At 43.9% G+C, this 15,537-nt stretch overlaps 1 protein-coding gene across 1 annotated transcript; it reads right to left on the reverse strand.

Annotated features, from left to right (window-relative positions):
* Positions 1 to 690: 690 nt before the first annotated feature.
* Positions 691 to 14,540, reverse strand: LOC137416464 (tubulin alpha chain-like). Its single transcript, XM_068102063.2, has 5 exons — positions 14,407 to 14,540; positions 11,793 to 12,015; positions 3,979 to 4,127; positions 3,191 to 3,871; positions 691 to 1,410 (listed from the first exon to the last, which is right to left on the reverse strand). The coding sequence occupies exons 1-5, from the start codon at positions 14,407 to 14,409 to the stop codon at positions 1,117 to 1,119; spliced, it is 1,350 nt and encodes a 449-aa protein (XP_067958164.1). The 5' UTR covers positions 14,410 to 14,540; the 3' UTR covers positions 691 to 1,116.
* Between the last annotated feature and the right edge of the window lie 997 nt (positions 14,541 to 15,537).

A 15,537-nucleotide genomic window follows, 5' to 3' on the forward strand; every position in this document is an offset into this window, starting at 1 on the left:
AGGAGAGGGGATTTGTAATCACGTGTGTGTATGTGTGTGTGTGTGTGTGTGTGTGTGTGTGTGTGTGTGTGTGTGTGTGTCCGTGTGTCTGTGTATGTGTGTCTGAGTGTGTGCGCGTCTGTCCGGGTCGTTGACTTTTTTGAGTTTTGTCATCAGATTTTCACCAAAGCATAATTATTTTAATACGGAAAATGCAAATTAATAATTTTGTTGAAAGGTCAAAAGGTTAAAGATCAGCGTCACCTGAAATCATCATTTTTCATCCGATTGATCTAAAATTTTAAGAATTTGCATATTGGGCCACTGAGTTGCTTCACCAATCAAAAGCAGAAAGCCGATTGTTTTTTGTTTTTTTTAGATAAAAAGTTCAAAGGTCAAGTTTGCGTAAAATCAAAAAAAAATTCACCCGATTGACCTGAAATTTAAGGAATTTGCATACCGGCTCACTGAATTGCTTCACTAATCAAAAGATAGGAGTCAATTTTTTTTTTTAGATCAAAAAGGTCAAAGGTCAGGGTTGCATAAAATCATAATTTTCGTCCAATTGATCTGATATATTAACAATTTGCATACTGGGTCACATAACTGGTTCACCAATCAAAACGTAGAAGCTTTTTTTTCTTTTTTTTTTGATTTAAAGCTCAAACGTCAAGGCTGAATAAAATCATCAGTTTTCATTTTGTACTTAAAAAAAAAAAATGTTTTCGTTATTTTGAGCATATGGAAGAAGAAGAAGACTGAATACAAACGGACACGGACAGGTTTTGCACTTTCAGATGCTTTCTAGTTATTTTTTTATTTTGTCTGAAATGCGCACCAAAGGCAATGAAATGCCTTTGGTGATTTGTTCAGCCTGACTATATTTTTCTTCTTACCTGAGGTATCTTACAGGTAGGTTCCTGTTCTTAAGGAGACTAAAAAGACATGATTGCAGAATAGGAAAAGAAGAGGTGAATGGCACCATTAAAAGGTTCAAACACCCCAAGAACCTTCACAAAAACTGATCAACTTGGATACCTGAAGCGCACCTTGTGCTGGTAAAGTAGTTTTTATTCATCAGCTACATTCACAAGCGAGTCAAAACTAAGTGAGACAGGTAGATAAAATGGAAACTATTCAGTACACATCATCTTCTTCGTCTTCTGTATTGTAATCAATCCCAACCTCCTCGTAGTCCTTCTCCAAGGCCGCCATGTCCTCTCGAGCCTCGGAGAACTCGCCCTCCTCCATTCCCTCACCCACGTACCAGTGCACGAAGGCACGTTTGGCGTACATCAGGTCGAACTTGTGGTCCAGGCGTGCCCAGGCCTCGGCGATGGCCGTTGTGTTGCTCAACATGCAGACTGCACGCTGCACCTTTGCCAGGTCACCACCTGGCACAACCGTAGGAGGCTGGTAGTTTATTCCAACCTGGAAAACAAGAACAACAGTTCGAATGCAAATGCTGGTGGAGCTTTAGGTATAGCATACCACTTAAAAACAACGAGAAAAAGACATAAAATGTCGTAGCCTCCTCCGTGGTTTTAATAATTTTGCTCTACGGAGTTAAAGCCCGTCAGTCGGCCATCTTTGGTCAAATTACAAACAAAATCTTTCGCATATGTATACTCTCATGTATTATCTGTGTGCCAAGTTTGAACAAAATCGGTCCATGCCTGTCTGAGAAATGGTTGAGGACTTGTCAATATCGGGTTTTTACAATTAAAATGGCCGCCAGCCGGCCATCTTTGATTGCATCACGAAACAGAATGATGTGCATATGTATACCATCATGTATTGTCTTTCTCCCAAGTATGAACAAAATTGGTCTACACATGTCCGAGATATGGTTGGGGACACGTTTAAGTAACAAAATGGCCGCCAGTCGGCCATCTTTGATTGCATCGCGAAACAGAATGATGTGCATATGTATACCATCATGTAGTGTCTTTCTCCCAAGTATGAACAAAATTGGTCCATACATCCATGAGCATTTTTTTGGTTCATCTTCTTCGTTCCTATACATCACAAGACTGCAGGGCAGCATATTAGGCAGAGGGTGCAGCTGTGTCGCTGATAGTTGCCCTATGTAGGTTAGAACAGGAATCTGGAATTTGCCAAGGTGCTGTTTATAGTTTGCCTACTCTTATTGAGGGAGCAGAGGGAGGCAGAATCCACCTGGATGGAGATCAGTCAGTGGGCCCAAAACAGACGAACATTGCACGGGTTCCTCAATCATCTCCAAAGCCATCATCCATGACGGAATTGGAAGCAAGTAAACTTTCCTGGCTTTGGAACTTATTTTCAAACTCTACCCAGCATGCTCTTCCTTAGAGTCTTTCAAGGTGTCCACTCAGCAGCTCCTCGTATCTGACTCCACATCCACCCGTACAATCTTTTATTCCTCGTGACTTCTTGTAGGTAACATTTAGTGATCCCATCCCAAATTGTCCAGGTGCGGATTCACGTGGAATCAGGCATCGGGATGCGGATTCACAATGTGGAGTGCGGAAGACTCAGGTTAATTAGTACTACCTGAAGATCATTCGCGATGGTTTTACCAACAAACGAAAAATGACATTTTCCTTAGACAAGCTTGGATTCAAGAAGGTTAAAAATCCTTTCTCCCCTACCTGTATCTTACAAAAACCTGTTAGATGAAGTTTCGTCAGACTGAAAAGTGAATGAATCAAATTGTTTTTCCGATACAAGAATGAGCCTCATGGAAGAGCGAGGAGACGGAGGGTAAAAAGGCAATGAACTGACATTGAGGCTCTTCAATTTGACACAAACGAAGAGCAAAATAAACAAAGGAAGAGCAAAAGAGGACACGGAGGAGCGAAGGAAACTTGTTAACCTGAAAAGAGGAGGGTTAGGTTGGGTCGGGTTGATAGGGGTAGAAATGATCACATGGAGGTTATGGTGGTGCACCTGCTGCTTGGGGGGCCCTGGAGACATGGATGGGTTTGAACCATCTCAGGAAGGTGTTTCCACATCCTGGATAAAATCATGGAATTTGGGAGTTTAAGGGAGTTACTGGAAGATACTGGAATTTGGGAGTTACTGGAGGAACCCGTACACCCTGGATTGTTAGGAATGGGCTGAGAAAGTAGAGTGAACAAGACCAGAGGAGCGGCAACTTGTGATGCAATCAAATATTAATTTAAAACCTACATGTACTTTGAAGGACAATGTACATGTGTAAACACACCTTGAATCCGGTGGGACACCAATCCACAAACTGGATGGTGCGCTTGGTCTTGATAGCAGCAATGGCGGCATTGACATCCTTGGGGACCACATCTCCACGGTACAGGACACAACAGGCCATGTACTTCCCATGTCGAGGATCACATTTCACCATCTGGTTTGCAGGATCAAAGCACGCGTTGGTGATGTCGGAGATGGACATCTGCTCGTGATAAGCTTTCGCTGCCGAAATAACTGGAGCATATGTAGCTAGAGGGAAATGGATGCGAGGATAGGGAACCAGATTGGTCTGGAACTCCGTGAGGTCAACATTGAGTGCTCCATCAAAACGGAGAGAGGCGGTAATTGAAGAGACGATCTGCCCGATGATGCGATTGAGGTTGGTGTAGCTGGGCTGTTCAATGTCGAGGTTACGGCGACAGATGTCATAAATGGCTTCGTTATCAACCATGAACGCACAATCGGAGTGCTCCAGAGTGGTGTGAGTGGTCAGTACAGAGTTGTAGGGTTCAACAATTGCTGTGGACATCTGCGGAGACGGATATATGACAAACTCCAGCTTGGACTTCTTCCCATAATCTACGGACATTCGCTCCATCAGGAGAGAGCTGAAGCCTGAACCCGTTCCTCCACCAAAGCTGTGGAACACCAGGAAGCCTTGCAGTGACAGGCAAGATTCTGTCTGTAATAAAGTACACACCATGTACATACAGTACATTATGCAAAGACCAAAAAAAGAAGAAGATTGCTTTGAATTTAGATTTCACAAACTACTAAAGACCTTCTTACCAGTTTACGGATCTGGTCCAAAACATCATCGACGATCTCCTTCCCAATGGTGTAGTGTCCTCGCGCATAGTTGTTGGCTGCATCTTCTCTGCCCGAGATGAGCTGCTCAGGATGGTACAGCTGTCGAAAATTTCCTGTCCGTATCTCATCTAAATAAAACAAAGTAAAACATTGTTAAAGCTACCCAAATGGAGCAGACACTAACTACAACGACATGGTATTCATAGAGTACTTACCCTTCGCAGTCAACTTTGTGCGAACCAACTCTTCTGTTTTTCATTTGATCTAATTTGGCTGCCAGACCACGTGAGCGATGACGTCATAAATTTATATTCTCTAATATAATTGTTGTGTAGATCACGCTCAAGAAATTTCAAACTGATAAGACTAAGTGTTGTCCATGTAGAATTATGACATCATAATTAAGGCACCAATGACGTCATTAAAACTTTTTCCCCATGCAGAGTTCTTTATAATGAGCCACGTTTCAATTTATTCCATGGAGCGGTTTTATAAATATATAGGTGCAACTTTTTTGGGTTTTTCCAAAATTGCGCCTGTACCACGTGACCTATGACGTCATCATTATTAAAATATTATACAGGAAGAGGCACTCCTATGGTGAAAATTTCGTGTCAATCAGACTAACAGTTGCAGACAAAAAAAAATTCATACTGATCAGATCAAGCGTTGTACTTGTCGAATTATGACGTCATAATTAAGGTACCGATGACATCGTCATTAACACATCTTATTTCCCATGGGGAAAACTTCACAATGAGCCATGTTTCAATTCTTTCCATCGAGTGGTTTCAGAGATATAGAAGTGTAACGTTTTTCGAAGATGGCGACCGTACCACGTGACCTATAACGTCGTAATTATTATTAACTATTATAGAGGAGGAGGCGCTCTCCTATGGTAAAATTTCGTGTCAATCGGACCAACGGTTGCCGATAAAATGAATTTTTTAAATGCAGACACGCACGTATGACACACGCACGCAACTGATCACCTAACCCTGCATGCCAATTACACCAAGTCGGGTGCAAGGCCAAGGAACGTGTTCTCCAGATTTATGCACGAGATTATGTTATATATATTTATATATATATATATATATATATATATATATATATATATATATATATATATATATATATATATATATATATATATATATGTATGCATGCATGTATGCATGTATATATATATATATATATTTGTATACAAGATCGAGGCTCGTGAAAGAGCTAACATTAATCACACAAAAAGTCAAATCGACACATAAAACACAAAATAAGGGGAGCGGTAGACATGATGGGGAGAGGGGGGGAAGGACACAAACACAACATTTGAGAGCAGGGACATCGAGAGAAATGTGGGAGGGAGAGGGCTTGGGGGGAGGTGGGAGAGGTATAAAACATATGGACACTGCAAGGATTTCCAGGAAAGAAGTTGGAATTTCAAAAAAGTGTATCTGGGATGAATTAGCGGGGGTAGAAAAGATCAAGGTTTAGGATGGGGGAAGATAAGAGATGGTGGTGAACAGCTGTTTTAAAGACCTGGAGGGAGGAGTGGGATTGAAGAGAGTGAGGGAGTTTGTTCCAGAGGCGGGAGAAAAAAGGAATGAAAGAGTGAAGGTGAGCAGAGGGCCTAGATTTTGGCAGTTTAACCATAAGAGGGTTGCTGGCAGGTCTTGTGCGACCTGTAGGAATATTTGGGGGACAGAGCACAGAGAGATCTGGGGGAGCAAGGCCGGAGAGGAGTCGGTAGAAGTCAGAAACACCACCAACCTGCCTGAGGGGAGTGAGTGAAAGGCCCTCGGAGTTAGCTTCATCGCAGGAGATGCCAATGATTCTGAAAGCTTTGGTTTCAACAGCGTGAAGCCGAGCAAGGTGTGAGGCAGGAGCACCGGCCCAGAGGGGGGAACAGTATTCCATTGAGCTGCGGATGAAAGCCTTGTGTGTGGTGAGGAGCTCAGGTGTGCCAAGGAAGGACTTCGCACGACGGAGGATGCGCAGTCGGCGACTAGCTTTGGAGGCCAGCTTGGAAATGTGGTTTTCCCAAGAAAGATCATGGCAGATAGTGAGACCCAAAAGCTTGAGAGACAGAACTTCTTGGAGAGGATTGTTGAGAAAGTCGATGGGAGGGTTGTCCAGTCGGTCTTTTCAGAGAGACATAGTAAGGGTGTGAGATTTGTCAGGATTGAAAGACATGTTCCACTTGTTTGACCAGTCTGTGATTTTGTCCAGGTCTGCAGAGAGTGAGGAGGCTGCAGACTGCCGATCTGAGGGATGAGGAATGGAGCGGCAGAGAGTGGAGTCATCAGCAAAGAGATAGAGAGGATTTTCCAGAGAGTCAGAGAGATCGTTGAAGAAGACCAGAAATATCACAGGGCCCAGAACACTACATTGTGGAACTCCAGCCAGAACAGGAAGGGGAGATGAGAGAAATCCCTTCAGGGCCACACGTTGACTATGACCAGAGAGGAAGTCTGCAAGCCATGCGTGGAGATTTCCATGGATACCATAGGAGGAGAGTTTGGTGAGCAGAGCTGGGTGCCAGACCGTATCGAAGGCACGTGATGTGATATGTCAAGGGAGACAGCTCTGATTTCCTGTTTGGCATTGAGGACCTCCATCCATGGTTGAGACAGCAGAAGCAACATGTCCAGAGTAGAATGACCTGGTCTGAATCCAAATTGATGATCGGAGATCAAGCCATTGGAGAAGAGGAATGATTTGATATCCGAAGCAATGATGGATTCCATGACTTTGCTGATAATTGCGAGCAGGCTGATTGGTCTGTAGTTGCAAGGATCTGTTTTTGCACATTTTTTGTATAAAGCGGTAATGTTTGCTGATTTCCAAGATGCTGGCAGATGACCTTGAACAAAAGAGAGGGTGAAAAGAACAGAGAGAGGGTGAGATAGAGCGGCAGAGCAAGATTTTAGGACCCGTGGGCTGATGCCGTTTGGTCCAGTTGCAGAATCAGAGTCGAGGTTTGACAAAAACTTCTCCACCTTGTCAGGAGAGAAGGACACAGAGTCCAGGAGCAGTTGGGTTCGACTGGGTAAGGTGGGAACAGAGAGATATGGGTTTGGGACACAAGATTTTGAGGCAAACACAGAGTTGAGGCATTCGGCTTTGTCGCGTGCGGTGTCAACTGTGTAGCCATTTGAGGTAAGGGAGGGGATGGAGGGGGAAGAAATACCAGAAACGGATTTGACCAGACGCCACCAGGATTTGGAGGACGGACACAGGTTTGAGAGTTCATTCTTGAGTGTGGAGAGATAGTGCTTCCTGGCACTCCTGAGGGTAGACACACACTTGTTCCGAGTTTGGTGGAAGGAACTGAGATTGCCTTCAGTTGGATTTGCCTTTCAAGAGGCAAAGGCAGGTTGTTTCAGGGCAACTGCCTCAGCACAAGATTCAGTGTACCATGGACGGGAGGAAGGGTAAGACAACTGAAGACGAGATGGGATAAATCTGTGTATGAGAGAGAGCAGTTTGCTTTGGAAGAATTCCCAGGAAGAATTGATGTCAGATGCATTAGAGATGGGAGACGAGTCCAGATGATTGATGGCTGCTTTAAGACCGTGCCAGTCAACCTGAGTGAAATGCCAGACTCGTCGGCACTGAGCAGGCTCTCTGAGAATGGCCAGAGAGATGTCCACTTTAACAAGCAAATTATCAGAAGAACCGATTGGAGCAGAAGAAGAGCAGCAGACATTTGCAGGGAAGTTTGTCATAACCAAGTCTAGAAGAGAAGATACTCCATTGACTGAGATCCGGGTCAGGAAATTGACAGATTGTGTCAGTCCCAATGAGTCGCAGAAGTCCTTAGCTGAGGTGCCATGGCTGGTGAGACAGGAACCCACACCCAGCCAGCTGGCATGATGACAGTTGAAGTCACCACATATGAGGAAGAGAAAGTTTGGATGAGTTGATAGAAGTTGGTCCATGTTGTCAGACAGCGAAATGTAAATGGAGTCATCACTGTTTGGAGGACGGTACAGAACACATATGAACAAAAGGTAGAAGCGGAGAGGAAGCCGTAGCCAGAGGTACTCCTGGGGGTGAGGTGCAGAGAGGGCAGTGCAAGGAGAGTGAGGAAGATAATTTTTGATAAAGATAGCAACCCCACCTCCAGGACGAGGCTCAGGTCTATCATACCGGAGGAAGGAGTAACCAGGAAGAGATATTAAGGAATCAGAGACATCTTGAAGGAGGAAAGTTTCTGTTAAGCAGTTCAAGTCTGGTTATAAAGATTATAAAGGTTATAAAGGTTATAAAGGTATAATACGTCTTCGCGGTCTCAAGGAGTCTGAGAGTTATAAAGGTTTTGAAGTGATTTACGTGTTTTAAAGGGTCTTAAGAGAGTTTTAAGTATCTTAGCGTCTTTGTGGGTCTTCATGATCCATATAGTCTTTGTGGTCTTAATGGGTCTCAGGGTTGTAAAGGTTCAAAAGAGTCCTAAGGGTCGTGAAAGGTCTTGGGGTTCCAAAGGGTCGAATGTAATTAATACACATACACACGTTTTGAGTGGACAAACAAACAAACAAGAAATATGTTATGCATAGCACAAAATACTTGTGAAATCCCTAAAATAAGTTGTTGACCTTTAGCCTATGTTAACCTTAAAATAGTTGATGGTTTAATTCAGTAATCTGATATGCAAATCCTCTTTAAATTTTAAGTCAATCTGATTAAAATTGAGGATTTTAGAAATTTGGCCGAAGTTGTTGACCTTTGACATATGTTGATCTTTTAGCCTATGTTGACCTAAAAAATATTGGTGGTCGAATCCAGTGACCTGATATGCAAATCCTGTTCAAATTTCAAGTCAATCAGATGAAAATTGGGGATAAAAGAAACTTCACCTAAGGTGTTGATCTTTGGCCTATGTTGACCTTTTGGTATCCTCAAAAATTATTGGTGGTTGAATTCAGTGACCACATATGGAAATCCTCTTACTTTTTCAAGTTAATCAGATGAAAATTGAGGATTTTAGAAATTTGGCCTATGTTGACCTTTTGGCCTATGTTGACCTCAAAATAATTGGTGGTTGTATTCAGTGACCATATATATGCAAATCCTCTTCAAATTTCAAGCCAATCAAAAGAAAATTGAGGATTTTAGAAATTTGACAGATTTGGTGACCTTTGGCCTATGTTGACCTTTTTACGTCAAAATCAATAGGCTTCTTGCTTATGACCAACTCTACCATTTGGTAAAGTTTCGTAAAGATCGGTTTAAAATTGTAACCTGTAGCCGACTGACATACCAAGATACAAACAGACAAACAGACAGACAGAGACAGACAGAGTCAGACAGACAGACATATAGACAAAATAACGCACAAGACCAACGAATGTACATGAAAAATCTTTTATTTCCACAAATAACAAACAAGAAGGAGCAATCAGAGATTGCAGACCTTCACCAGGATGTGTGTGTTTTTGTCCTTTGGGTCCTTTTGCATCTTTTTGGTCCTCGGGATGTTTTGGGGCTCTGGGTCCTCTGGGTTTTTTGAGTCTTCGGGCAGTGTCTTTATGGGTCTTCGTGGTCTTTTGGTTCCTCTGGATCTTTTGGTCCTCTGGGTATTTTGTGTCTTAAAGCGTTTTGGGGTTATAAAGGGTCTTAAAGGGTGTTATGGTTCTAAAGGGTGTTAGAGTTTGAAAGTGTCTTAGGGGTCTGAAATCGTCTTCGGGTTATTAAGGATCTTAAGGTTCCAAAGGCTGTAAATTGCTGTATGTGTTTTAAAGGGTCTTCTGGGACTTAGGGGTCCTAAGATTTTGAGGGGCTTAGGGTCTTTGTTGGTCTTCATTGTCCTTAGGGTTTTCGTGGTCTTAATGGGTCTCAAGGTTGCAAAGGTTTGAAAGGGTGTTTGGGTAGTCTTAGGGTTCTAAAGGGTCTAATGTAACTAACACACATACTCAGGTTTTGTGCGAACAAATATACCAACAACTAAAAGGACCCAAATGCAATGTCCTCTCCTCTGACGAGGGTAACAAACAACCAAAAGGACCCAAATGCAATGCCCTCTCCTCTGCCGAGGGTAACAAACAACCAAAAGGACCCAAATGCAATGCCCTCTTCTCTGACGAGGATAACAAACAACCAAAAGGACCCAAATGCAATGTCCTCTCCTCTGACGAGGGTAACAAACAACCAAAAGGACCCAAATGCAATGCCCTCTTCTCTGACGAGGGTAACAAACAACCAAAAGGACCCAAATGCAATGTCCTCTCCTCTGACGAGGGTAACAAACAACCAAAAGGACCCAAATGCAATGCCCTCTTCTCTGACGAGGGTAACAAACAACCAAAAGGACCCAAATGCAATGTCCTCTCCTCTGACGAGGGTAACAAACAACCAAAAGGACCCAAATGCAATGCCCTCTTCTCTGACGAGGGTAACAAACAACCAAAAGGACCCAAATGCAATGTCCTCTCCTCTGACGAGGGTAACAAACAACCAAAAGGACCCAAATGCAATGCCCTCTTCTCTGACGAGGGTAACAAACAACCAAAAGGACCCAAATGCAATGTCCTCTCCTCTGACGAGGGTAACAAACAACCAAAAGGACCCAAATGCAATGCCCTCTTCTCTGACGAGGGTAACAAACAACCAAAAGGACCCAAATGCAATGTCCTCTTCTCTGACGAGGGTAACAAACAACCAAAAGGACCCAAATGCAATGCCCTCTTCTCTGATGAGGGTAACAAACAACCAAAAGGACCCAAATGCAATGCCCTCTCCTCTGACAAGGGTAACTAACAACCAAATGGGCCTAAGTGCAATGCCCTCTCCTCTGACAAGGGTAACAAACAACCAAAAGGATCCAAATGCAATGTCCTCTCCTCTGCCGAGGGTAACAAACAACCAAAAGGACCCAAATGCAATGTCCTCTCCTCTGACGAGGGTAACTAACAACCAAATGGACCTAAGTGCAATGCCCTCTCCTCTGACAAGGGTAACAAACAACCAAAAGGACCCAAATGCAATGTCCTCTCCTCTGACGAGGGTAACTAACAACCAAATGGGCCTAAATACAATGCCCTCTCCTCTGACGAGGGTAACTAACAACCAAATGGGCCTAAATACAATGCCCTCTCCTCTGACGAGGGTAACTAACAACCAAATGGGCCTAAATACAATGCCGTCTCCTCTGACGAGGGTAACTAACAACCAAATTGGCCTAAATGCAATGCCCTCTCCTCTGCCGAGGGTAACAAACAACCAAAAGGACCCAAATGCAATGTCCTCTCCTCTGACGAGGGTAACTAACAACCAAATGGGCCTAAATACAATGCCCTCTCCTCTGACGAGGGTAACTAACAACCAAATGGGCCTAAATACAATGCCCTCTCCTCTGACGAGGGTAACTAACAACCAAATGGGCCTAAATACAATGCCCTCTCCTCTGACGAGGGTAACTAACAACCAAATTGGCCTAAATGCAATGCCCTCTCCTCTGCCGAGGGTAACAAACAACCAAAAGGACCCAAATGCAATGTCCTCTCCTCTGACGAGGGTAACTAACAACCAAATGGGCCTAAGTGCAATGCCCTCTCCTCTGCCGAGGGTAACAAACAACCAAAAGGACCCAAATGCAATGTCCTCTCCTCTGACGAGGGTAACTAACAACCAAATAGGCCTAAGTGCAATGCCCTCTCCTCTGACAAGGGTAACAAACAACCAAAAGGACCCAAATGCAATGTCCTCTCCTCTGACGAGGGTAACGAACAACCAAAAGGACCCAAATGCAATGCCCTCTCCTCTGACGAGGGTAACATTGCTTCCCTTACCCATGACAGTGGGTTCCAGGTCCACGAAGACCGCACGAGGAACATGATTTCCTGTTCCTGTCTCAGTGAAGAATGTGCTGAAGGAATCATCTCGACGTCCAATTGTCTTGTCGCCGGGCATTTTCCCATCGAGGTTGATCCCGTGCTCCAGGCAATAAAGTTCCCAGCATGCATTGCCCATCTGCAATCCGGCTTGGCCCACGTGGATGGAGATGCACTCACGCTGCAAAACAAACAATCATTTTTAATTTTGCACATTTTCCAAGAAAATAATCAACAAAACCACCCTGGAGTTGGCTTAACGGTTACGGTGGTGGCTAAAGATATTCGGGTCTTGAGTTTGAGCCCGTGTCGTGCTGGTGAATTAACACCAGGTGGGTTGACTCGGCCTGTTCATCCTTCCGAGGTCAGCCAAATGAGAACCCTCTTACTGGTAACAGGGGCACTGCATCAGCGGCACAGTTGCACTCTCGACCAATTATGAAACCTGCAGTCCTGTGCTGCATTTGAAAGAAGAAGAAGAAGAAGAAGAGGAGGAAGAAGAAGTACCAGGGGCATACAACAACTCAAAACATTCCTTATGGAACCTCCCATTTTGTGCTCTTTCAACCAGCGCAAGAATAAAAGTTTTCCCTTTTTTCTATTGTGGTATTTTTTAACCTGAGACTTGCCTGCGTTTCTGCTTATGTATACAGTATATCTGGGAAGTTGTCAGAGTCTTTTTGGTCCTCCGTTTCCTCTGGGTCTCCAGGGTCCTTGGGGTTTTTCGGTTCTTGGGGTCTTTTAGTTCCTCTGGGTCTTTTGCATCTTCTAAGTCTTTTGGATCCTCTGGGTCTTTGGGATCCTCATGGTCATTTGGGTCCTCTGGGTCCTCTGGTTTCTTTTTTTAGGTCTTTTACGTCTCCAGAGACCTCTTGGTCTTTTTGGTCCTCGGGGTCTTTTGAATCTTCTGTGTATTTTGGGTCAATTGGGTATTCTGAATATTTTGGGTCTTCGGGGTATTTTTGATCCACTGGGTCCTTTGGGTCTTTTAGGTCTCCAGGATCTTTCGGATATTTTGGACACTCTAGGTCCTTTGGGTCCTTTGTATATTTTCGGTCTTCGGGGTCCTTGGGGTATCTTGGGTCCTCTATTTCCTGTCCTTGGCATATTTTGGATCTTTTGGATCCTTGGGATCTTTTTGGTCCTCTATTTCCTGTGTCCTTGGCATATTTTGGGTCTTTTGGATCCTTGAGGTATTTTGGGACCTCTATTTCCTGTGTCTTTGGCATATTTTGGGTCTTTTGGATCCTTGGGGTCTTTTGGATCCTCAGGATCTTTTACATCATTGACCTTGATGTGTATTTTTGGTCCACTGGATCCTTTGGGTCTTTAAGGTCTCCAGGGTCTTTCGGATACTCTGGGTCCTTTGTGTATTTTCGGTCTTCGTGGTCCTTGGGGTATTTTGGTCCTCTATTTCCTGTGTCCTTGGCATATTTTGGGTCTTTTGGATCCTTGGGGTCTTTTGGGTCCTCTATTTCCTGTGTCCTTGGCATATATATTTTTTTATACACGATCGAGGCCGGTGAAAGAGCTATTTTGGGTCTTTTAGATCCTTGGGGTATTTTGGTTCCTCTATTTCCTGTGTCGTTGGCATATTTTGGGTCTTTTGGATCATTGGGGTCTTTTGGATCCTCAGGGTCTTTTACATCATCGACCTTGGTGTGTATTTTTGGTCCACTGGGTCCTTTAGGTCTTTTAGGTCTCCAGGGTATTTCGGGTCTTTTGGACACTCTGGGTCCTTTGGGTCCTTTGTGTATTTTCGGTCTTCGTGGTCCTTGGGGTATTTTGGGTCCTCTGTTTCCGGTGTCCTTGGCATATTTTGGGTCTTTTGTATCCTTGGGGTCTTTTGGGTCCTGAGGATTTTTTACAAGTATGATTAAGGAGACAGAAGACAAAAAGGGCAACACATTGACGGAAAGGCAGCAGGTGGACATAATTAATGGCATAAACGAGGATTGAGGAGAGCATTAGACAAAGTTTGAAATAAAATAAATAAATAAATGATGAACTGCACATCATTTGTACAAACGGTTTTCCTGTTTAGCTGAGCACTCGTCTCTGGATTATGGGATCCCAGGTTCAAATCCCATATATATGTACTATGATAAGCAATTTGGACAATCGTACAAATTGTCAAGGTGTACTGATGTCCCCTAACGCCCTTGTCCTCCATGTGATGTACATATTGGGACAAGATCGTCCAGACTCCATCTTTGGATCACTGAAATATAAAAGCCTTTGATAACATCAACAACCTGCTTGGAGACTTCACTCAACAACATAACAACAAAGCTCTGATTGGATAAATCTCAAACCGGTTCCACATTTGAAATGATTCATGCCCTGTGGCTGTGACGTCATCGCTCACGCCACGTCACAACTGGGAGTGTCACATCGTTACCTGGGGCTGAAATATCAAACACTTTTCGATTCAAACTACCGTCATGGTGTAAGACATTTGGTACAATTCCCCAACACAGGTGTGTTCAGGTAATGCCGACGTACGAGGATTACTCGGGTATGTTTGACAAAACGAGCAGGACAGATGAGGGTGAAGGTATATCGTACTCACCATTATGTCCAAGTTGTACAAACTCACGGACAGGACAGAGACACGGAGATGTTTGACGGGAGCAGGTTAGAGACGCGCGACGAGTCGTACCAGTCCGAAGAGTGTCCTGTGCGCGCTCTGCACCTGCTTTTATAGCGTGGGAACATCAGCGTGACGTCACGATATCTCTCCATACCTACACAGCTGATTGGTTCCTTAAAGTTCGGGCATGCTGCAACAAAACAACGCCAAAGGCTTTTGTAACCTGTCCACTGTTCCCATGGCGCTTGATCGACCTTGGTGATCGACCTTGATCGACCTTGATCGACCTTGGATCGACCTCAATCAACCACCTGTCGATCTCAATGTCACCATCAAGTCACCTCGTAAGTGGAGTGTTCATCATGGTTGAAGTTACGAAATGTTATTCACTTCCAAATTGTTTTGTCTCATGGTTCAAATGTTGTCCAAGTGCTTTTATGTCTACCTGTTTTTTCTGGGAATGACGTCACCAGATTGTGAACTTGAGGGGACCCCAACTGGGGACTCACCTGGAAATCATCAGGGACTTTATTTCAGATCTCTCAATTCGACCTTGACCGAGGAGACTATTTTGGAATTTATTTCTTGTCTGAATGTTAAAATGTAGATAAACCAGATATTTCAGACTCGTACATTGACTTTACAGGTGTGAAGGAGACAAGTTAATCGTAAACTGTGTCCACCTGGTCTGGAGAGGAAGAAGAGAAGAAATCCAGAGGATCTCCTGGTGGAACAAACACTGTGGAGTAGAAGTGTTTCGCATTCATGTGTGCAGCGGTTTCTTCACCGATAAGAATCCGTACTGTGGGTTTCTTCACCGATCAGAATCCGTACTGTGGGATTCTTCACCGATCAGAATCCGTACTGTGGGTTTCTTCACCGATGAGAATCCGTAGTTTTTGGTTTCTTCACCGATCAGAATCCGTACTGTGGGTTTCTTCACCTATCAGAATCCGTACTGTGGGTTTCTTCACCGATCATAATCCGTACTGTGGGTTTCTTCACCGATCAGAATCCGTACTGTGGGTTTCTTCACCGATCAGAATCCGTACTGTGGGTTTCTTCACCGATCATAATCTGTACTGTGGGTTTCTTCACCGATCAGAATCC

Source organism: Myxine glutinosa, chromosome 1 (assembly GCF_964187855.1).
Source record: "Myxine glutinosa chromosome 1, kmMyxGlut1.1, whole genome shotgun sequence".
Classification (NCBI taxonomy): domain Eukaryota; kingdom Metazoa; phylum Chordata; class Myxini; order Myxiniformes; family Myxinidae; genus Myxine; species Myxine glutinosa.

Excerpts from the sequence above, each read along its gene's own strand:
- LOC137416464 (XM_068102063.2), bottom strand. Across the intron at positions 4,128-11,792 it reads CCTGGAACCCACTGTCATGG|ATGAGATACGGACAGGAAAT; the intron begins GTAAGGGAAGCA and ends TGTTTTATTTAG. Across the intron at positions 3,872-3,978 it reads TGGACCAGATCCGTAAACTG|ACAGAATCTTGCCTGTCACT; the intron begins GTAAGAAGGTCT and ends ACTTTATTACAG.